Source organism: Siniperca chuatsi, linkage group LG4, assembly GCF_020085105.1.
Source record: "Siniperca chuatsi isolate FFG_IHB_CAS linkage group LG4, ASM2008510v1, whole genome shotgun sequence".
Classification (NCBI taxonomy): domain Eukaryota; kingdom Metazoa; phylum Chordata; class Actinopteri; order Centrarchiformes; family Sinipercidae; genus Siniperca; species Siniperca chuatsi.
The window spans coordinates 7,169,973-7,192,503 of NC_058045.1; the positions used below are offsets into that span (position 1 = coordinate 7,169,973).

At 39.6% G+C, this 22,531-nt stretch overlaps 1 protein-coding gene and 1 long non-coding RNA gene across 2 annotated transcripts in view; one reads left to right on the plus strand and one right to left on the minus strand.

Moving 5' to 3' along the window:
* nell2a (neural EGFL like 2a) overlaps window positions 1-22,531 on the plus strand; it is an 83,918-nt gene that overhangs the window by 20,864 nt on the left and 40,523 nt on the right. The window contains exons 9-13 of the mRNA XM_044193825.1: window positions 1,025-1,127; window positions 3,512-3,603; window positions 5,110-5,215; window positions 5,710-5,838; window positions 22,264-22,389. Coding sequence (XP_044049760.1) covers window positions 1,025-1,127; window positions 3,512-3,603; window positions 5,110-5,215; window positions 5,710-5,838; window positions 22,264-22,389 — 556 coding nt within the window. The remainder of the gene's footprint in view (window positions 1-1,024; window positions 1,128-3,511; window positions 3,604-5,109; window positions 5,216-5,709; window positions 5,839-22,263; window positions 22,390-22,531) is intronic.
* On the minus strand, window positions 14,051-22,289 carry LOC122875068. Its single transcript, XR_006377738.1, has 3 exons — window positions 22,163-22,289; window positions 20,590-20,731; window positions 14,051-14,151 (listed from the first exon to the last, which is right to left on the minus strand). It is a non-coding gene; the product is annotated as an uncharacterized LOC122875068 (long non-coding RNA).

Here is a 22,531-nt window from a genome sequence, read left to right on the forward strand (position 1 = left end):
TAGGCACAATTATGAACCTTAAGAAACTGAAATCTGACTGGCCATAGCCACTCAGTGTAGCTAGCATGCATAGCGACGTGCATGCTGGTAGTTAGAGGCTGACCGGCCATGAGCAGCCACTGATGGGCTCTCTGTGTCTGTGCTGGACAATCACAGAGGCTTGCAGTGTTTTGGCAGCCAATAAAGGCACATTTGTGACCCATTGCCAAGTAGAAGGACAACAAGGATAGCAAAGGGAAAATAGCCACACAAATCATGTGAAATTTAAAAATAAGAGGGATCATGAGCTTGTGAAGTTATTGGCCACGCCTTCATCCATTTGCTTTTATACTAAGCATATAACTTTTTCCCCCTAATGATGTAATTTAGTACACAAGTATCTCAAAATGAACGCAGTCTGGTCATTTAATTTATTTGGGGCACATTTGAGCCGTGCTTTATGTGCTCAACTGTTGACAAAAGGTTTTTTTTTCTAAATCAAGCTGCACTTACTAGTGGACTTACTTCAATCTAGCAGTCTTCCTCAGCAGATGAAACTTTGATTTGTTTAAATTTCCATTTTTGACAAAATGACTAAAATAGTTTTATCTGCAAGAAGTAATAAATAGAATTTTCCTACATAAAAAACAATACATTCGGCTGATAATAGCTTATCACAGATATGTCGGTATTGGTGTATGTGTTGGCCAATAACAAAAAAATTGCAGTACAAAAAATGCCAAAGAGATGTTTGCATATGTATGTGCATTTTTATTTAGGTGTCTCCTTGACATTGCGTGTCCACTTGAGAGCACCGGAAAGTTTATTTTTTAATTGTAAAATGTCTTGGTCAGTACATATCATGGTCCCAATTCTGTAATTACCACATTTAAGGGATCCTTATCAAAAATATTTGTGTCTGTGATGTGTCTGATATTTTTCTTGATATTTATATCTATCAGTATCAGCCTGAGTATCAGACCAGTATCCGTTGGCCTATAGAAGTCACTCTTTAAACAACGTGTTGTTTCTCTCTCTTCACCAGAATGGCACGGTGCAATGCGAGGCCATCTCCTGCCCTCCCCCTCAGTGCCCAGCGGGCACAGCGCCTGCCTACGTAAAGGGTGCTTGCTGCAAGGAGTGCCAGCGTGAGTGGAGTACCCTTGACCTCATCACCCTCCTACACTCGTACAATCATGGACACAATTGCGCACAAACATGCACACACACACAACAGCAAAACAACCTCCACCACCACCAGATTTAGAGCACACATCACACCTCCACAAGGGCTGCCTGACAATTGACCAGGGCTCTGCTGTGTTGCTAAGCTACCTCCTAACATGCCTCTTGAGATGGGTCCATCCTTTTGCATATACATGGACCAGTCAATTATTCACTAGCTGACTTCAAAACACAGATGGCCACCAGTCACACAGACATGAGCCAGTAAATCTGGGATCATTGCATGTGATGTAAAGTAGTTCCTATTTATGGCAGACATGTTGAGGCTGTGAGAAAAATGAAGAAGAAAGAAATGTTAAATGCCTGAAATGATGCACACTCTCCCTGGTGATAGTGTCTTCTTAAATGTCCATTTTTTAACTTTTGAGCACTGATATGTTCTTGCTGGATAAATAATTCTGTTTCATCAAATATCAACATTGAGGGGTCTGAGTTTTTTTCCATAAGACTCTTGAGTTCAGCAATGAACTCTTATTAGCCTCCTCACCGCAGCACTCTGCATCTCGTATTCTCTCAATTCCCCTCTCAATAAAAATGGATTTCAGAGGATATTAGCTTTTCTCACCCCAGAATTGTTCACATATTAACCCAAATGAAACTTAAAGAGATGTGATGTGTTTGCTTTTAAAAGAGAAAGAGCTGCCTGTTAATGTATCAAACAAAATCTATGGGAAAAAAATAGTTTAGTTCAGTATTAATAAGTGTTTTTAATAACTGATGTTCTCACCTGTGACTCATAGAAGGTTAGAGACCACATGAATGATAGAAAAATTCAGCAGACTTTACGTAAGTATAGTATTTCTTTGTAGATCTCACTCCACATCTTGTGCAAGCTGACTTCACTTGAGAACTTTCTCACCACACACACCCACACACTGCTGCCGTTGCTCTCCTGCTTCCCTTGCAAAGCAAATAATAGACAAAATTTAACTCTTTATCGGCAAGAAACCATTAGTCTTGGATTCTAATGATCTTACGTCGGCATCATTTCCATTGGCCCATGAGTCAGGGCTGCAGCACAGGGGTTTAAAGTATAACTCAGAATCTGCTGCTGTGTTACACAAATATTAACACGTAGCAGGTAATCCCTTTAAACTCAACACCCCTGTGCTCACTTATCTCAACGACGTAGACAAACACACAGCTAATTACGCATGCTCCGGCTTTGGAGAGAAGAGTGCCGCAAGTTTCCCCACTACAAAGACATGATTCGCTCTCCAAATTAAAGCCTTATCTGGCAGCACAAGGCCTTGCGGGGAGGAGTTCTGAGTCTTTTTTTTTTTTTTTTTTTGATGATCTGTCAAGTAGAACGTCAAATGGCTGTTTCAGAAGTCCTTCGCTTTCATGATACACTGCTTTGTGATAGGGCCTGACCTGCGGTGTCAATCATTTCTCTTCCTCATATCAGTCTGAATCTGTCTGACCCCAACTGCTCATCAAACTCAAACTTTCTGCCCATGTGACTATTTTTGGAACCCTCTCGCCCTATAAGTATATGAAACGCATTCTCCATAGTGTTGCAGTGAGGAGTGTTTTCTCCTTCTGCATGTTAATTATTTCATCACTTCCTTAGTGGCATTGCTTAATTGGGTTTGATATGCCTGATTTGGTTTGACTCAATTTACCGGAGGACTTAAAAAAAAAAGCTGTAAATAATAAGGACAGATTGTATCATACATGTAAAACAGTAGTGTTAAATAAGACCCCTGCTGTTCCGCTGGTGTTCAAGTCCACAACTGAGTGTCGGAGAGTAGATTTGGGTTGAGAATTGAGAATTTTTTTTGTTTTTTGGTTGTTTTGTAATTGAATGCATTTCAGTTTTCTGACTGTTAGTCAGGTAAAATAAGCAATTATAAGACCACATTTTGGAATCTGCAAACATGAGATATTTGTTATTATTTATTACATTTTATAGACAAGAAGGATTTATTGATTTTTTTTTTTAAATGAGCAGTAAATTAATTTACTCAAAAGAAAGTTATAAAACAATTTGTAATTTTTTGAATGAAAACTAATAAATCATAGTAAATTGAACAGAATTTCTTTAACAACAGATTGAACTCATATAATATATAACAATATTAAACATTTTACAGCAATATACATTTTTGGAGGGGTTACTTCACGTGTTACATTCACATTCATTAAAACAAAACAAAAATACAGATTAATATGTTGAATATGATATTAATGAAATGTGTTTTCAAGGGAGCAATGTGCTTTATTTTTTATGTGTTTGTGTGTTTGTTTGTGGGCATGCTGATGATGTTTCTGTGTCTGCTATCAGCTATCTGCCTGTTTGGTGGAAGAGAGCTGGTGGAGGGGGATGAGAAGGCTGTGCGTGACTCCTCTGGCAGATGCCTGCTATTTGAATGTAGGGTAAGTCATGTCAAAACACACACACACACACACCTAGAGAGAGAAAAAACATGAACACATTCTTATTCAAAATGATTTTATCAATCCTCTGCAGGAAGAGACACCACAATAACTCATGTAACCGAGCTCTTCATTTCTGTTAATTTGTCAAACTTAAACATTTTAGAGGTGCTTGACAGCTCACTAAATACTCTTCCACAGCTACCTTGGCCAAACCTGAGAGGATAAATCAAGCATCAATGAGCCAGCATGCAAGATTGTCCACTTCAGCTGAATTTCATTGATCTTGTCATCGTTTTCTTTCTGAACTAAAGAAATTGGCCAAATCCTTCTAATTAAATTTACACTTGGAAGCCAGAGCATTGCACTTGTCAATCATAGGATGCCACAGCCATTATTCAGTATCAATCATGAGATACCACAGTGGCCCCAAATCATATTATTCAGAGTATTTGCTTTTGTCTGCCTGGCACACCAGATGGGTGGGTCGCTCACTTTTGGGAGTAATTCACTTGATGACATTATGCCAGGCATGCCCAATCAATCACAGAAAAGTGAATTGAAGTTTTTAATCACCCAACTCTATCATATCAACCTGCTCCTCTATTAGAATCTGCAGTTTCAGACAGCTGTCTGGCTTGCTTGCCCACACCTGGCCCATCTGTAGTCCCAGTTAACTGACTGGCAGTCCCAGGCAGATCAAAGAAATGGGGACGGGGAGTGCTGTCATTCAGCCCACTGCTGCAGACTCCTGCAGGCTTCCCCTGACAGATGCTTGTCACGTCTCTGATCTTCTGTCTGCCTGCTGGCTGCAGGGGGGTGCAAGTTTTGGGTGGTGGGTGGCAAGAAGTAGGTGGTACAGCTTGTTTGGAAAGTTGTAGCGGAAGTTTGATCTAAAATTTCACACGTGCATACTCAGCCAGTGTACGAGTAGAGGTCATGACACCTCATGGAGACGTCCTATAGACAGACTGGTTTAAGATTATCCTTAAGTCAAATATTTGTGCACCACACATAGGTAGAAAAGCCTATTGTCTTTATTCAACTGTATCTAGTGTTAATGACTCCATATTAGCATCAGTCAGAGGGACATGGATGAGATCATCAAAGAGACCTGCCAAAGGCATGCTGGGAAAAGGAACCCCCTAATCAGGTTTTACACTCTGACTAAACACACGTGCAGGGATAATCCAGAAGATTGATTCATTGTTTATATAATAAAGATGCATCGTGAATCATGATGTAAATCACTGAGAATAACAGGAGGAGAGAAGAAAACTGCTTTTATTTTGTTTTTAGGAGTAGTTTGCGAAAAAAACTGCCATTGACCAATGAGTAATTGGTTTGTAATGAACTCACAGGGAGGAGGGACAGTGGAAGAGTGAAAAAGGAAACACAATAGATGGATAATAATGTTCATAATTACATCCAGGCCCTTAGCAAACGAAGGGGGGCAGAGTGGACCTAAGAAGTAGCTCATGAGGATTGTGTCTCTGCCCATCACAGGACAGGACCATGCATCGAGTGGTCCCCAGTGAGCCTTGTCCCGAACTCAACTGTGCAGAGTCGGAGCAGATCACCTTGAGTGACAGATGCTGCAAAGTCTGCAGAGGTATGGAGGAAACATCGTCCTATACTACATTACTGCTACGCCATATATCATTTATTTTTTATGGTGGAATATGATTATTGTAAGTTTTTATTTTCCCATTTTGCAGGTTTTTCTTACTTGCTGGAAAAAACTAAAATCAATAGCTGCCTGTAAAGTTGCTCATCATTTTTACAACAGCAATAATACAAAGTATCTGTGATTTGTAGGAAATGGGCTAAAACTTGTTCAATTGATTCACATTATTTGTACTTTTAGCTCAAATATATCTCCACTGTCTGCAAAATATTTTAGTTTTTTCCTTTTAATATTATGAAGTGAGCAAATTAATGTAATTTTGTCCTAATATGCCTTGGAAAGAAGCGACAGTATGGCTACTCAGAGAAAAGGTTGTGATACTATGACATAACCTTTCCACTGGCCCTGTGTGCCTCCACCAGTCCTGTCCTCTTCTCTCCTCTGGATCTCAGCCTTTCTCCTCTCGGTGCCTCCTGCAGGTCATGACTTCTGCTCAGAGGGCCACGGCTGCGTGGAGCACTCCGACTGTGTGAACCTGGAGGCAGGAGACTGCTGTGTTTGTAAGGATGGCTTCCGCCCACTGCGAGATGATAATGCCTACTGTGAAGGTACGGCATGGCTCTGAATAACATATCCTGACTTTTAGCTCAAGTTTATTTGTGGATATGTGGTTGATTTTTGTGAATGTGTCTGGGTTGCATCAAAAGGGTCATGAGAGTTTTCTCTTTACGTTTGGGAGGACATGGTAGTTTTTAATTCAGTGTTATTTTTACACTGAAGTATTTGCAGTTGCCATGGCGCTCCAGCTGTTTGGTCTCAGCCTGATTCTGTTTGATCTTGAAATTTGGTGTTCATTCATTCTGCGTTACAGGAGTATTATAAGTGATTTCTTTCTTTTTATATTTCTAATGAGTTTCTTTTGTGTCCATATAATCATGAACAACACCTTGCTCTAACCGTAAAGGTTTAATAGAAGTGTTATTTTTTGTTTATACCAGTTATGTTGTTTATTTTATTCCTGCCAGGTCATCTCACAGTCAGCATTGTAGGAGATGTCATGGCTTATTTTCCACCTTTCAGGAGAAAGTGTTTTCTGCTATTTGTCTTGGAACAATATAAAAGCAACTTCCACAGACTTGCCTCAGGCCCGAGGTAGATAATCCAGCACAATAAATACAAGACATTAGATCAGTGTTTCACAATTTTAGTTATATTTCTTTGTTCCTGAGTTTTTGTTTTAATGAACACGTCACATTATGCTCTACTGACTTGAAAGTATTCTCTCAAATGTTGTCTTACAAACTTTGTCACTTGAGTGCCATGTTCTTATATTTGGGCTGTTTTTGTTAGTTTGATTGAATTTTAAACCAAAAAATGAAATGCTAAAAAATGGAAATACATACACTGTGAATTGCAAAATAATGTAGACATTTGCTAAATACCCACGAAAACACTTTGTTGAATTCATGCTTTTATCGCATAATCCTTTTGTGATGGGAGACTGTAATCCCTTCATTATTTGTGTCCACAGCATGCAATAGCTGCTTTTCAGAGTGCATTCTGAGAGAATGTTTCTCTTCTAAGTCAGTTGACTAATTTGTGATAGAAAAACATACTGAAGATCTGTATGTTTGCATATATTTAGTGTCACTCTGCTGGCGGAGCAATCAGTCATACCATCTTTCATCAATGAGGTCATTCATCACTGATTGCACGCTAAGGCTCAGATGTCCCCAGCCATGTTGCACTTTTAAGTAAACCACAATGCGATTGAGTATATCAGCACAGTTCTCTCATAAAGACAGACAGTGTTTTACTTGATTGCCTTTTGAATGTCCCACATTACATGATTGAAAAACATGCTGTATACCTCATTAAGCAGGTCATTTCACGTTGATGGTGAAGCTATGAAAAAGCTGCTCAGAGTTCAAACGTTCACACACTAAATTGACGGTGCTTCGCTGAATTCCTCATCTCACATCTCACATCTTGACTGAATTTTACCAGATGCATCGTGATGACTTTATCATCTCCAATGCTATCTTGCAGTAAAATATGTAGCAAACATCATGTCATAACTGCTACCCTGTGCATCTCTAGTATTAATGAGAAAACATAACATCAAAGATATTCCGATTCTTCTGCATATGACCCTACCATGTCAATATACAGCCTTCGTCTTTAGAGCATCTATTTGTGACTACAGGCCTATTTTTTTATCTACAGTCTACACACTCCCTGTAATATACCCTATTTTCTGTCACCTTCATCAGGATGAGGCCAAAGTGTCAGTCAGGCCGCAGAGCTTTTTGTTGCTGTAACCAGGGTGCTAAATGAAAGAGTAGTTGTTCACAGCTTCTGCAGATCTCACATTAATTTACAGATACGAGCAGTTGTCCAGGTAATTAAACGGTCTGAGGAAATCTGCATAATTGAAGATACTATCTGTTTTAAATGAATGGGAAGTTATGCTGTTGATCAAATGGCAAATCCTGGCCTCATTCACCATAACAGTGTTAAATCATTGTCTCTTTGAAAACATCATTCAGTCAGTGGTGAAAAGTAATTAACATTTACTCAAGCACAGTGCTAAAGTACAACTCTGAGGCACTTGTAGCTTTTTTCTATTTTATGCTACTTTATACTTACTATATATAACATACTCCACTCATACAAGGTACATTCAAATGTACCTTTTTTTATTGAATTACATTTTTTGACAGCTGTTCTAATTACTTTGCAGATTAAGATTTGACATACAAAACATCTGTTGGAAAATGTGATGCATGTCATCCCAAATGGGTGATTCTTTGAAAATGGCTTTGAACATCCATTTAATTTAAGTGTCAAAGAGGAAGATGACTTGACACATATTTGACTCCTAATTGGTCTTAGTGAAGGCTATGGCTAAGGCTTTGTTCCACCCACACATGAACATTGTTTTACCCTGAAAATGTGCTGAACCCCCCCAGAAAATATTCTTGCCTTCTTTGCAGCTTGGTTGCTTTTTGTTTCATCGTTATCACATGTGTAATATCCAAGCTCCCCAAACATTTTCAGCCGTTGATTGTTGTAGAATTATGGATAGAGCAACCCATCCCATTACCAGTGTGAAACTAAGTACAGGCAGACAGACTTGTGCCTCCAACATCAACACTTCAGACTCACACTATTCATCTCAAGAGCAGCCTGACTCTCGATATGAAATTGGATGGCAGTGTTTGTGGTGAGTGTTTGCATCAGAGACTGCGCAGAGAAACCTGAAATTGACTCAATTTGCTGATGGAGTTCTCTCAAAAGCAACTGATATTTTTGTGTGTCTCTGTAACTGACTTACAATATGATTTTGTGTGTGTGTGTCCTGTGTGGAAAATAAAAGAACTGTCTTGCCAAAACATTGAGGATCCTGCAGATGGATAAGAGAATGTTTGAGTTCATATAATAGGTGCACTGTTTTGTGGCTGCAAGGAGAAGTGTCAGAAAGATGAGTGAAATCGCCTGCTTTCAATTCTAGATGAGTTTCAATACAGTGAGATGAGAATTCCATCTTAGAGGTGATTTTGTGTATTGAACACAGAAGGGACATCATAAAAACAGACATAGGGGCCAACACGAACATAGGTTTTTATGTACACACACACACACAACGATTTTTGGGTCTTATCAAATGTAAAGACAAAAGCAGAGACTGATACTAGCTCTTTAAAACATTCCTAGGTCAGAGATGGGCTCAAAATAGCCGATGAGATCACTTCTGTGTAAATTTTTCATAGAAGCAGCAGTAGGGAACACTCAAGGGGATACTAGCCCTACCTTTTGTGTAAGTCTGTGTGTGCAGGTGCATGTCTGCGTATGTGTGTGTTTGAGCGTCGAGTTCACCAAGAGAAAAAGAGACCATCTTTTTCTCCATCCTATCCTCACAGTGCAGTCAGGCTGAAGGCCTATTTTGCTACATGCATGCGTGTGTTTAGGACAGAATTAGACAGAGGGGCGAGCAGTGGAGAAGTGACAGACTGTGTGATTGTCTCTAAATTGAACAATCAGTATAGTTCAACGTGTTGAGATAATACCATTATTCATCTCAGCATTGTAGAGGACTGCAGGCAGAGAGACATCTCCCATTGTTGTCTGGTTTTGAAATGCCCTACTTTAGAAATTCTCCGTCAGGATTGCTCACAAAGAAGGGCTGCTTGGGTGTTTTTTGTAGCATCCATATGGGAAATGTGAAATACAAAATGATATTCTGTAAAATAGAGGAAATAGAAAGAGACAAAGTATGCAACAGGATTTTATTTTGATGTAACTCATATCCGAGAAAGTGTTGTTTTACTAACTCAGTTTGTCAGGGACAGTACGACATTACTTGAATTATGATTTATATGTACCATTTTTACACAAAAATATAGCTAGTGTTAGATAATTTGATAGGTAGATGGCCATGCAGATGGTTTTGAGATCTGTCTCTGAGATTTCTGCCTCCCGAAACAATACAATGGAGGTGGATGGAATTCTGTTTGTGGTCTTCACAGCATTGAAAACTTAGATATACAGGCTGGTGATTCTGTATTTTTCTTATTTCCAACAAATCCCATGGGAAGTCCAAAATGTACAGTGTGTTAGTCTGTCTCTGAATACTTCCCGACTTCCTGGCCTGTCTGGCACAGTCAACCCCAAGCCCATTAGTTCACATTGAAGATGTACATTTTTAAAAACAGGTCACAAATATTTAGTTTCCATTTTACAAAAGCTCAGGAAGTTTTAAGCAAACATGATTCAAACTGGAGTAAATTTTGCATTTGTTGGGGACTATTTTCAGCGGGTTATTAAACATTTGGTTCTCTAGTGAGTATTTACACCACCAGGGTGATGTATGTGAGACTGACTCAATATAAGCTATGCTGCCTATGTGAAAGGAAAAGGAACATGTCAGCCAGTGCATCGGTGTGGCTCATTGAAGTGCTTTTAATAGTTTTTGGACAATAATGGAGTTCTATGGCACAGAGGAATAAGTCATATCAGGCTTTGGCTTCACATGCAATACTTGTTAATAGGATCAATTCATTGTAAGTTTTGGATGAGACTAAACAGTCAAAGGAAAACAAAATCTAGCGTTACAAGCAAATGTGAGCAAAAAAGCACATAATATACACAAAAACATGTAAAGCAGGTGTATAAAAAGTTCACAAAGCAACCAAGAGAAACCGCAAACTAGACAACCAATAAACAGACTTGCCAGACATTATTTGATTATGACGTCACTGTTTGTCCCAAAACCAGATTTTTAACTTAATATTGTAGATAATGTAAATAAAAGTCTAGCCTGCTTGCACACCAGTAATGTTTTATCACCTATAAGCCATGTCTGTGTGTGTGTGTGTTTGTGTAAGCATATCGTGTGTGTGTGTGTGTGAGAACAGACCGATCCGATTGCCACTGCTGTCTTTTGAATATCACAAGGTGGCAACAGGCTAATTGGCACTGACTGAAGAGCACGGACCGCTCCAAAACCCAATCACTGCCGGGATGAGCCCCGAGCCTCTGGGCTCCCCACCTGCTAGGGTGCTGACCCCCACACACAGAGATGAATCACACACGTACACACAGGCAAACATATACACATTCTGACTGGCTGTGTGTGTTTATACACACCTCACCTCTGTGACCCCGTTGAAATGTCACCCAAAACAGACAATCCCACTATCAGCCAGACAGTCCCCTTCAGTGTAAATAACAGTATCTGAGCACTGCTCAACCAATATCCTTCAAATGCCACATGGGAGAAATCTCTTTTCTACTCCTTTTCCAGATGGGCTCACACTTAATTCAGCGATTGCTTTATACTCAGGTGGACTTTTGTTCATTTCAAATTTAAACACCCAGGACTGCCCAGTGATTCTGCATGATTCAGGGGTAGTGGGTTTTGTGTAGAAAAATCCTTGATGAAGTAAAACCTTGACACAAGACCAAAGTACATTTACTCAAGTACAGTTCTTAAAGGTCCAGTGTGGAACATTTAGGAGGAGCTATTGGCAGAAATGGACTATAATATTTATGTATTTATGTTTTCATTAGTGTATAATCACCTGAAAATAAGAATTGTTGTGTTTTCATTACCTTAGAATAAGCAGTTTTTATCTACCTAGGGAGCAGGTCCCCTTCCACAGTGGCCGCCATGTTTCTACAGTAGCCCAGAATGGACAAACCAAACACTGGCTCTAGATAGGGCCATTCGCGTTTTTCGCAGTTTTTTTTTTTTTTTTTTGCAGTTTCTCCTACACGCTTGGAAGGGGGGAGGGTGACGCGAGCGGTATTCAAATGGTTGCAAACTGCAATTTCACCGCTAGATGCCACTAAATCCTACACACTGGACCTTTTACGTAGTTTTCAGGTACTTGCACTTAAACCTGCAATTGGCCACTTGGGGGCAGCAGAAACAACATTGACATCATCACCTTTTAAGCTGATATGGTGAACTTATTTTTCACATCCAGGAGTTATGGAGCAACATTATCATTTATTTGGAGTCGTCTTTTTGGCCACTTAATGAATTAAAGTCCAATATTCACTGTTTTAGCTCTGTTTCTGGTCTCCACCAACTGCTGAGGGAAATATTTGGCTCTTTATCTGCTAAATGCTCCACTATGTTCAACAGCTAATCGCTAACTGTGTCTGAGCTGCAGATTCGGGTGACAATTGACAAAAACCCCTTGCACATTGTTTATTATTTTTATACATTGTCATTATAAACATTTCGATTATAGCCGCTTCAAGTATTTCCATTTTATGGTCCTAATAATACTTGTACTCCACTACACCTCAGAGAAAAATATTGTACTCTCTGCTAAACTACATTTACTTTATAGTCACTAGTTACTTTGCAGATTATATTTTTGTGATGTGTTAATATAGATTAAACTCCCCAATAATATATGTATATCATAGTTCAAATTAGCTCCGCCTCGACCAGCTACAATAAAAAAAAATGCTGCTTATAGGTTAATGCATCACTAGTAATAATTCAGTATGATATATATATAATTATTACACTAAAAGGGGTCATTCTCATTAATGAACTTTTACTTTAGTACGTTTTGCTAATATGAATGTATATTTACTTGAATTTAATATTGAATGCAGGACTTTTACTTGCAATGTAGTATTTATTTATATTTTATTTTTTAGTATTGTGGTATTGTCACTTTTATTAATCTGAATATTTCTTTCACAACTGAGCAAAACAGTTGTTTATTGCTAGGTTATTGTCAGTCTTTCATTATTATGACATCTCAACCTCTCCTAGCTATTTTCTTGCATTCCACCCAGTAATAATCTCAATGAATATTCTGTTCTAGATATAATTAAAAATATTCAGCAAAGGTACTTATATAGATTTCTGCACACAATAGGCAAGGCAATTTTATTTATAAAACATGTTTTATTACAAGTAAACCCAGTGTGCTTTACATTAAAATGCATGCAGCAACAGTAAAATGCACCAATAATGAAAGAAGAGGGAAAAAAACATGGAATAACATGCATTATTGAACTAAATGATCTTGTCATCAAGGCAAGGCTTTTTTGTAGAGTTTATTTGTAGAGCATGTTTCAACAGCAACGCAATTTAAAGTGTTTTACATAAGACATAAAGACATTAAGAAAAGATACACAAGGCAATATAAAAAGATACATGTTTTTAAAGGAAAACTAAAGGATTTAAGTATACATAAACTCACATAAGACAGATTAAACTAATGACTAAATAGTCCAAAATTTAACTTAATAAAATGCAGTGGCAAACAGAAATGAGCCCTGATTTAAAAGAACTGAGAGATCAACCTGTCATCGAGCTCTGATAGCTGTTTCTGCTCCATGTTACTCATTGTTTAGACCTCTTGCCTACAGGCTGCACTTGGTCACAGACTGACAAGTGATGGATGATGATGTTCCATTGATTTACGTGTGGTGGAAAATCTTTTCACAGATTAATGAGAGCCGTGATGGAGAGCAAAACCCTATTTATGCTGCCACACATAAACAAGGCAGTTTTGTCTATGAGCACCAGGCTTCATTTAAGTCATGCGAAATCGAAGTGTGCTAAGTGCGTGTTTAATGTGACATATAGACACCCACACATACACTTGATGTAGTCTTTCAAGTCACTGGAAGACGTTTGCATAGAAGGATCCGTGAGTTTTTAGTTTAGATGGAAATTTATGTGGAAATTGTCAGGTTGTCTTGTGTTGAATATGCAGGGATTGTGTGCACACGTTGACAAGAAAAAACAGTAACACATGTTCACACACCTTCTTGCAATTCCGCCAGACATATACACTCCTACTCCGCTACCTTTTCCTTATTTGAAAATTGTCAAAGTCATGTAGCAGGTTTCTGAGTGTTTACAGTGATTGATCACAGTGTGAGCGTCTGGGATTTAGATGACTGTGCTCTCAGAATGCAGATTAAAAATCTCTTGTTACTTCCTAATGGGGTTCTTTACACTCAGTCATCTTAATTGGCTTCTTCTTTTGCCCAAATTGCCAGTGACGGTTTGCATATTTGTTTTGGGTCTTTTCAAGTCTATTTACTTAGGAGTGAATGTCCAATTTGGTGAGTTGAAAAGGTACCGAAAAGACTTCTCTCTTTTCAAAGTATATCTGTAATTTATGTTTAGGTAATGGCTCAGAAAAGAAACTATGAGATACTCTATTACATTTCCAAGAAACTAATTTAGTTTTTTCTCATTGTGATTTCCTTTAAAACAGATGAAAATAATTGTCCCTAAAGATTTCAACAGTAAAGGAGCAAACTGATTAAAAAACACCACACTCCTTTTTCAGTTCTTGCAATTTTCTTCTGAATTAAAGAAAGTGGAGAGGGTGTAGAGTGATTTCGCTTGTTGAACTGCCTTCCCCAGACATACCCTGCAACACACCGTGAAGCTGAAAGTTGAATTTGAATCACTTTTAGCTCTGCTAACTTGGTCACAATTTAAAAAAAATATATTTTTAGGACTAAATGAATAATCAACTAAGTGAAAAAATAATCAGTGGATTAATTGAGTTGTTACAGTCCTAATTAAAGCCTTTTGATTTTTGAAAATGATCTGAAAGAGATAAATTGCAATGTATGCAACATCACTGTTCCAAATAATTACAATTGAATATTAAAGGAATGGTTAGCATTTTGGGAAAGAAGCTTATTCGCTTTCTTGCGAAGAGTTAGATGAGAAGTTAGAGACCACTTTTATGTCTGTCTGTTAATATGAAGCTAGCACTAGCAGCCAGTTATCTTAGCTTAGCATGAAGACTGAAAACAGGGGGACCGAATGACACTCCCCTAAACCAAAAGAGGCATCCTATAACATCCTCTGGCACCTTTCTAACCCCCATGAGAGACCAAAGCGAACAATGGAGATTATTTACTGAGTGGGACATTGTTTGGCCAGCAGGGACAGCTCTTTGTCTCTCTGCTCTTTCCTCTAATTGCTATATATCTGGCCACAAGGGAACTGGCTACAGAGGAATATCAGACATGTTATAGACATGAGACATCAGAGATGTTTTGGCAAGCCTCATCCCTCTGCCATGTATTGAAAACCATCTGCTTGAGTATGTGAGCTGGTTAGGGATGGATAGATGATGAAAATACAGGAAGAACGAGAGATAAAGAGAGAGAGGCCGTTGGTGGAATGGCACAGATTCAGTTGTGTTTGTGGGACATCTACAGGCAATGCCAGTGTTATCTCCCTACTCCCAGACCGTGGCGTACTGCAGTATGAAACACAGATAGTGAGGACGCTCCCTATTAGAAACTACATGCTATGCAAGTGGAGAGGGAAAGGCACTATTCCCTATTTACAAAGCTGTTGATGATTTGGATCAGCAATAGTGGGAACATTAAAAATGTCAGAAGAGTTATGACCTCCAACAACACTTGGTTATAGCATGTGTAGTATCACTGTGTATTTGAATGCATAGATATTTATACTAGGTCATGTTACACAGACAGTTTTGGCCTAAATCAGAGTCAACAGCAGTGGATTATAGGGAACTGAAGTCCTGATGCCACTTCTGGGCTAGCTGCTGTTCCACTAGCTTCTGTAACACAATGCAATCAGGTGCTTTCAGACAGCGAGTGGTTGTCGTCGAGGCAATAGAGGAAATTGATAGCAACATGACATAATTAATATAGCAAGTTTTGCTAACTAGTATCTTTTTTTTATCGTCCCAGACCGGGAAATCACACTTTGAAGCTGATGTTAATACCATTTCTCTTCATTGATCTGTCTGTTCTCTGCTGGTAAAGAGGTGTACAATTCAAAACTCAGATACCTGTAACATCAGCTCCTGTATCATTCCCCTCTCTGTGGATTCTGTGGTTACCATGGTCACACGGCAAGCTACGGCGGCAAGTTGAAAATGTTGTACCATCATGAATTCCAAATACAGCGGCAAAAAGCTGTGCTGACTTTGGTGATCCCCTCACTTTTCATCTAGCGCTGCCACAAGGTTGACATTTTTGGTTTTGAGTGAAAAGTGACTTTTCATCTGATGCCATCATCAGGTCAAAGCTTAATTTTGTCCAATACTTCTAACTATTGACATTCCCATCAGCCTCAGCTGTACTTTGGGTTTAGTGCGAATTAGCTAAACTAAAATGGTAAAAATTATACCTGCTTAGCATCAGCATGTTAGCATTGTCATTGTATGCATTTTATTATGTTGATATTAGCATTTATCTCACCTAAGTACAGCCTCACAGAGCTGCTAGCATGGCTGTAGACTCTGAGTCTTGTTATAAGAATATTGTTTTTTTTGCATTTTTACCTTTTATTACATACATTGGCAGATACAGACAGGAAAATAGGGCGAGAAAGAGGAGTATGATATGCAACAAAAGTACCTGGCCGGAATCGAAATGGCGTTGCAATTACATGGTACTTGTCTTAATCACTAGGCCACCAGGATGCACCACCTGATGTGATTTTAACAAAGTTAAACAATAATTAATTTGTTGGTAACCTAAAAAACTACAGCTCTCATGAAGTTTTTCCAACGCAGCAGCACATGTATTATGTTACCCTGTTGTCCTTCCTTATCGCTTTTTATGTCTCTTTCAATGCTTTTTGCTTAACACCAGCTGAAAATCTTGTTATTGTTTACCTCTGGTAGTTTAACTTCTCACCTCGCTACAGTGATTGAGAAGTGTACTCCAGAGTTTGCCAGTACACTGTGACATCACTGTTAGGTTTGACTATTGGGGGAACGGAGCACACTTTTGACGACACCCAACCACACTTGTGGCGATAGTGTTTATTAAAGAGTAACTCCACACAGGAAAAACACAGCTTTACTGGCCTCTATGGGCTGAAAGGTATAATATATCTTGTGAACCTCAGACTACACCTAATATCACAGCTGGGTGTGGTCAGTGCAACAGACCACACCCGACCACACCCAGCTGCTGTTATGTAGTGTACTGTGGTGTCACTTGGATTATTAAAAATGCCAGTGTTATTTTTGAATGGATCTAAACCATGGAGTTCTGATTTTATACAGCTCTTTAAATACTAAAGTAGCTGTAGCTTGCTGTATTTTTTGTCTTTTGACAGCAGGAACTAAAATAACTCCCTCTTTATGCATAACAAGGACGTTTTTTGTCCTAATAATAAAGTTACCCACCCTCCTCAGGTTTGACTATGATTGATTCAGTAGTTATGCAGGAATGCACAAAGGTGGGAAAAAAAGGAAGACAGCCATTTTCTAGCCATCCATCGTGGCATGGCAAAAGATTGACCCCGAGCACTCCATTCAGCGCTGAAAGCCGCTGCTGACTCTTGGCCAGCCATCTTTGCTTGGCGCATCACGTGTGTCCATGTGACAGGCCAATCAAGAAAATGGAGTGCGTTAATGGAGATGGAGATGGTGGCTCTCCCCCACGCGTTCGTGCGGTGCCTCTCATCATCTCACCTCCTAACATATTGTTTTATCAAACGTAACTGCTGTCATGGGGGTAGGATGGATGGTGTCCTACAGTTAATAGGCTCTAAATCAAAGCTGCACCGCAGACGGCCAATCAGAAAGCGTGAAAGCTATCGCCTAAGACCTCCGCTCAAGGTTACCATTGCGATTGCGGACAGTCTGCATTTGTTCTCTTACTTTCTGTCTCTTCAGCGACAGTTAATACCTTTCACTGCTTTCTCTCCACTTCTGTTCCTCTGCCATCTAAATCTCTTTCTCCTGCTATCTCAGTTATTCACTCTCTTACGACACACTTCGTACTTTTCACCACTTTTACTTCACACTGGCTCTTTCTCATGCTACATCTTTCTGTGTTTAATCCACTACTTTGCCCGCCCTTTTCTCTCCACCTCCTTCTGTTCGCCGTCTGTATCTCTCTCACTTCACTATCTCAGTCATTTGCCCTCTTCCCGGCTGTCTCATCTCCCCTTTTCTGTCTAGCTTGACAGTATAGCTTGTCATGACTGTCTTTGTCTCCAATCCATTTCTTCTCCTTACCTGCCCTGCCGTCTGCCCTTCCCTCTACTTCCCATTTTCTCCTTTCCCTCTCTACATCTCTGTTTTTCTCTCTCTCTAAGCCAGTCACAGCCAGGTTTGATTAGCCTCCATTCATTTAGTGAAGGACACATGTACTTTCATAGGTGGTCTGCGATTGTCTGTCTGCTTCATTTATCCGTGAAGCTTTTGAATAGCTGGAGGCAGCAAGTATTGATAAAACTGTGAAAGGAAGAAGATCAAGGAAATGTGAATGCCACAGTTGTAGGCAGGTGCTGAGCTCTTTGTGGGTTGGTGGGCGGTACTCTACCCAAGGACATGCGAGCCGAGTGAATGCCAATGCAAATCTATTGAAATTCAATTTCAAGTGCTCTTCGCAAAAGCATCTGGCACACAACATATTCGGGGGTGAATGTCCTCTTGCACTCTTACAGACACTGAATACAGTGAATGAATAATAAATTGGTAATGTCAAGGACTATGGAGCTTGTCTCTCAAAAAGTGCCTACATTTGACCTGTACTATCAACAGGAACAAGGCCCCGGAGCACATTACACAGCCGGGTTTGTTCGGTTCAACTTGCATTTGCATCGAATTGCATTTGGTTGCATCACATTATCAAGATTATTTTGTTTACCCTGGCAGTGTTGTGCATCTTCTGTCTGATGGTTTGGCATGCAGTTTAGAACCCAGAATAGCTGTTGCTAAGGCAACAGCTAATATGGATCCAAATATGGAATCATGAGAAGAGTGAGAAGGAAATACAAAGGACAATCTAATAAATCATATTCTTAAGCTGCACTAACCAAGTTTTAATTACTTGGGTGCCGAAAGCCTTCAAAACAAACTCACAGAAACACAGCCCTGATACATCATTGGTTTGTCAAGTTGTTATGCTAACATGTTAGCAGACAATTGCCCACTAACATACAGTGGAGCAACTTAAGCATTAGCCTGTTCCAGACCAACATCTCAGATTTGTTCAGCGATTCAAATAGGTCTGGTGGTGGCCTATTGACGGCTGTTTCCCCCCTTTAGAGAAATGATCGACTTATCAAAGCTTAAGGATTAAGAATGGGGACGTTATCTTCCTACATAACTGAGCATGAATGTAGCTCTCTAGCTAACATACTTCTTTGATCAATGTGAAAAATGTTAAATGCACTTAGCAACCACTACTGCAGCTTCCGTGGCAACAGAAAATGACATTGGTGGGACAGATAGGCTATGTCATTCTCTACTGATTGGTTAAGGCAAAACAAGAAATCAGCTAACACGAACACAATGTCAGGCTAAATGAATGAAGTGAAACGAAACAGCAATTCAGTCTAATTATCAGGCCACATGAGTCATATTTCTGGCCACCTGATGCATATTCAATTGTGTTTTTGCTCTTCTTTTGTTCACCAATTCCAGAAGACTCTATTGTTTAGCTTACTGTGCCACCTTTCTTCACTAGTCTCTCATTTCCTTTCCTTTTTTTCATGATAGGCAGGTAGGGTATCTGAGCTTGTTCGCTGGAAACAGCCACCTAAGATTTTATAAATGGAGACTCAACCTTACAGTCTACTACAGAATGCACCAGCAAAATAACCACAACAGTAAGTCAGTGTCCAGTGTGGCTCTGCTTAGTTATTCTGGCTGATTAGACCTGTGCTCAGGTTGAAGTTGGGTGGCGCTATGCTGGGCATTATTTGAGGACACCAAACTCAATGTAGCCTGTCTATAAAAATAAGAAAGTTAATTGATCCCACAAAGGGAAATTACGGACACAAAATACATATTCCAAGCTGGAATCACACCAGTAATCTAGTGAAGGCAGAGCAGGCCCTCTAACCACTTGGCCACAAAGTTCAATTCAATTCAATTTTGTTTATATAGCGCCAAGTCATAACAGAAGTTAACTCATTGCGCTTTTCCTATAGAGCAGGTCTAGACCTTACTCTTTATAATATTAGACACAAAGGACATAAAGATGCATATTGTTCCACTTTAACAGGTGCAACATGAAAGTCAGGGAGATGTGTGCTCTGTGCTCGGCCACACAGACCTGATAAGAGGTCTAATCAGTCAAAATAAGTGACCTGTGTGGGTTTACCGTTGGTGCATAGGGGGTTTAATATGACAAATACTAAATATGGGTACTTCAGAAATTCAATACACACAGTTCATATTTAAGAGCACAATTAATGGGCTTAGACGCCTATGGTATGTCCGCACAGGTTTTTTCACTTATTTTGCCTGATTAGACCTCTTTGTCAGGACTGTGTGGATATGTACAGACTGCGCTTGATTGACATCCCCTTCACTTGATGGGACAACATACACCTTTTATCGTGTTATTTGTACATCAAGTTTGGTGACCTCAAGACGGTGTAGTCCCTCATTCGTCCAGGAGTGTTGCATCGTAGAAAAGCTTTCAGTCGTAGTCCTCTGGACACTGTTTTCAGAATCAAGACGTTTCGGCTCCCACCCGGAAGTCATTCACAATTGAGAATGACTTCCGGATGGGAGCCGAAACAGTGTCCAGATGACTACGACTGAAACCTTTTGGTGACCTCATGTAAGTCCCAGCATACCTCTGTACAACTGAGCAGAGGTTTAATCAGCCAGAATAATTGAAAACACCTGTGTTTATGTGCAGATCCTTTTGAATTAACTTCTCTAGTGGCATAATTCTCACTCTGCAGTACAGCATATAAAATGTAAAGTATGCTCAAGTACACGGCTGAACTGAATGACCAGAAGCGGTCTGGAGAAAAGCAGCCAAGCCACTATGTGGAGTGCTTTACTTTGAATAGATTGAAAATTGAGTGGTGCAACCTTAAGTGTTTCAGCACCTACCTCAAGGACCCTCTGCATTTCGACCTCTGTCTCCCTCTGATGAAGACAAATAGCCCTTTCCCACTGGCAGCGTAGAAGCCTTTAGGAACCTTCTGTAGTGAGAACCAACTGCACAAGATGGTTCCCAGGATGTGGGAGACACCTAAAATAGGCCAGAGTATAATGCTGGGGATGTCACTGTAACAGTTCTATAAAAATACTTCCTCCCTACTGAAAATCAAAATTGTCCTCCCGAGAAGAACGACTGCATCAGCCGTTTCAGTAAGTGCCCCAAAATTACATATGTTTACGATGACAAAGCCCTCTAGCAGCTGTAGCAATTATGATGGGTACAAAGGAGGAAGTCAGTTGATGTTGTTAAACAAACACGGGAGACCATGTTTCATTTCCTGTTTCCAACCTAACCTGTTTTATTATTGTAACCATGTTGACACAACTCCCCTAAGCTTAACTAAGTACTTATTCTAACCTAAACCATGATCTTTCCCTAAACCTAACCAAACCTTAACCATAATGGAAGACACAAACAAAGTATGTCCAGTTGATAGGAGATCAGATCAGAAAAGGCATATGTGTCATTCTGGAGGACATGGACAAACAGCGTGTTTTTGTTTAATTTGGAGGACTTGTTGTGAAAATCAGTCAGACAAAGCTGGATCTTTTTGGAAATCAGCAGTGACTACATGTTCATGTCGTCTTATCCCTAATTAGAAATTAATGAAAGCCAAAGTCAATTATGGCCCGCTCCCACATCTTTGATGAATTCAGGAAGCTCCTAAACATCAACCCCAACAAGACAAGACAACAAGCTCGGTCAGCTAATTTATTTGCATAATCAGAAGGCGAGCTGATGCAACACTGACAAATATGTGTATCAACAAATGTGAAAAATAAGTTATATGTTTGTGACTACACATCAGAATATTGTAAACAAATTATAGCTCTTTTATGTACATACAATTAACACCAGCCTCTCCTTTCTTTTCCTCCTCTTTGCCTTTTGCAGCCTTTCAAACATTCCTGTCCTGTCGGATACAGTAAAAATTATTGAAAAAGCCAACGGTGGTCTCCCAAATGTATTCAGGCCTACAACTAAAGTCAGTTCAACCTTTTCTTCCACAGCTATTCTGGGCTCCCACTCCTCTCCATGACACTAGGAAGCATTATACAATATATCATGGGATGTACTCTTCACAGATTTTGCTAGATAGTTTAGAAAACATTCCTTCCACCGTGGCTAAAAATGTTGTCAAATGTCATTAAAACTCTACCTCAGAAACAGTTCAGACTTTACATATTAAATTTATAGTGAGGCCATTTATAATTTGTTTCTGAGGGAAAGCTGATGAAGCTGTTGAACGTCACTTAGCTAAAGAGGTTTGAAAAACAAAGAGCAAATCAAAATTGATCATGTGGCTTGAACTTGAGGTCTGAGGTATCAATGTAGAATACTGATTTAAAATATTGTTTGATCTGCACCACAAGAGGGTGTCTGTAATATACCAACAAATATTTTATAGATATTTATGTGACGCTATATTAATATCTGTGACATAATTTAACATATACTGACCTTTCAATGCGAAGATTCAGTTGCACTAGAAATGTGATAGCAATCCACATCTAACCCAGCTTTGTTCTCCCCCTCTCTCCTTCTCTCTCCCTTCTCTTCAGATATTGATGAGTGCGCTGAAGGGAAGCACTACTGCAGGGAGAACACCATGTGCGTTAACACCCCTGGCTCCTTCATGTGCATCTGCCATACGGGCTACATCAGGATCGATGACTATTCCTGCACAGGTGAGTTCCTCTGCTGGCCTTTTGACAGGCTGGAGTCAAGTGGAGAAGGCACTGTTTTTATTCTGGCTTTGTAAGCTTCAGCATGTGTGTGGAGGTTGCTAGCAGACTTGAAGTAGTACAAATAAGGATGATATTTTGTTAG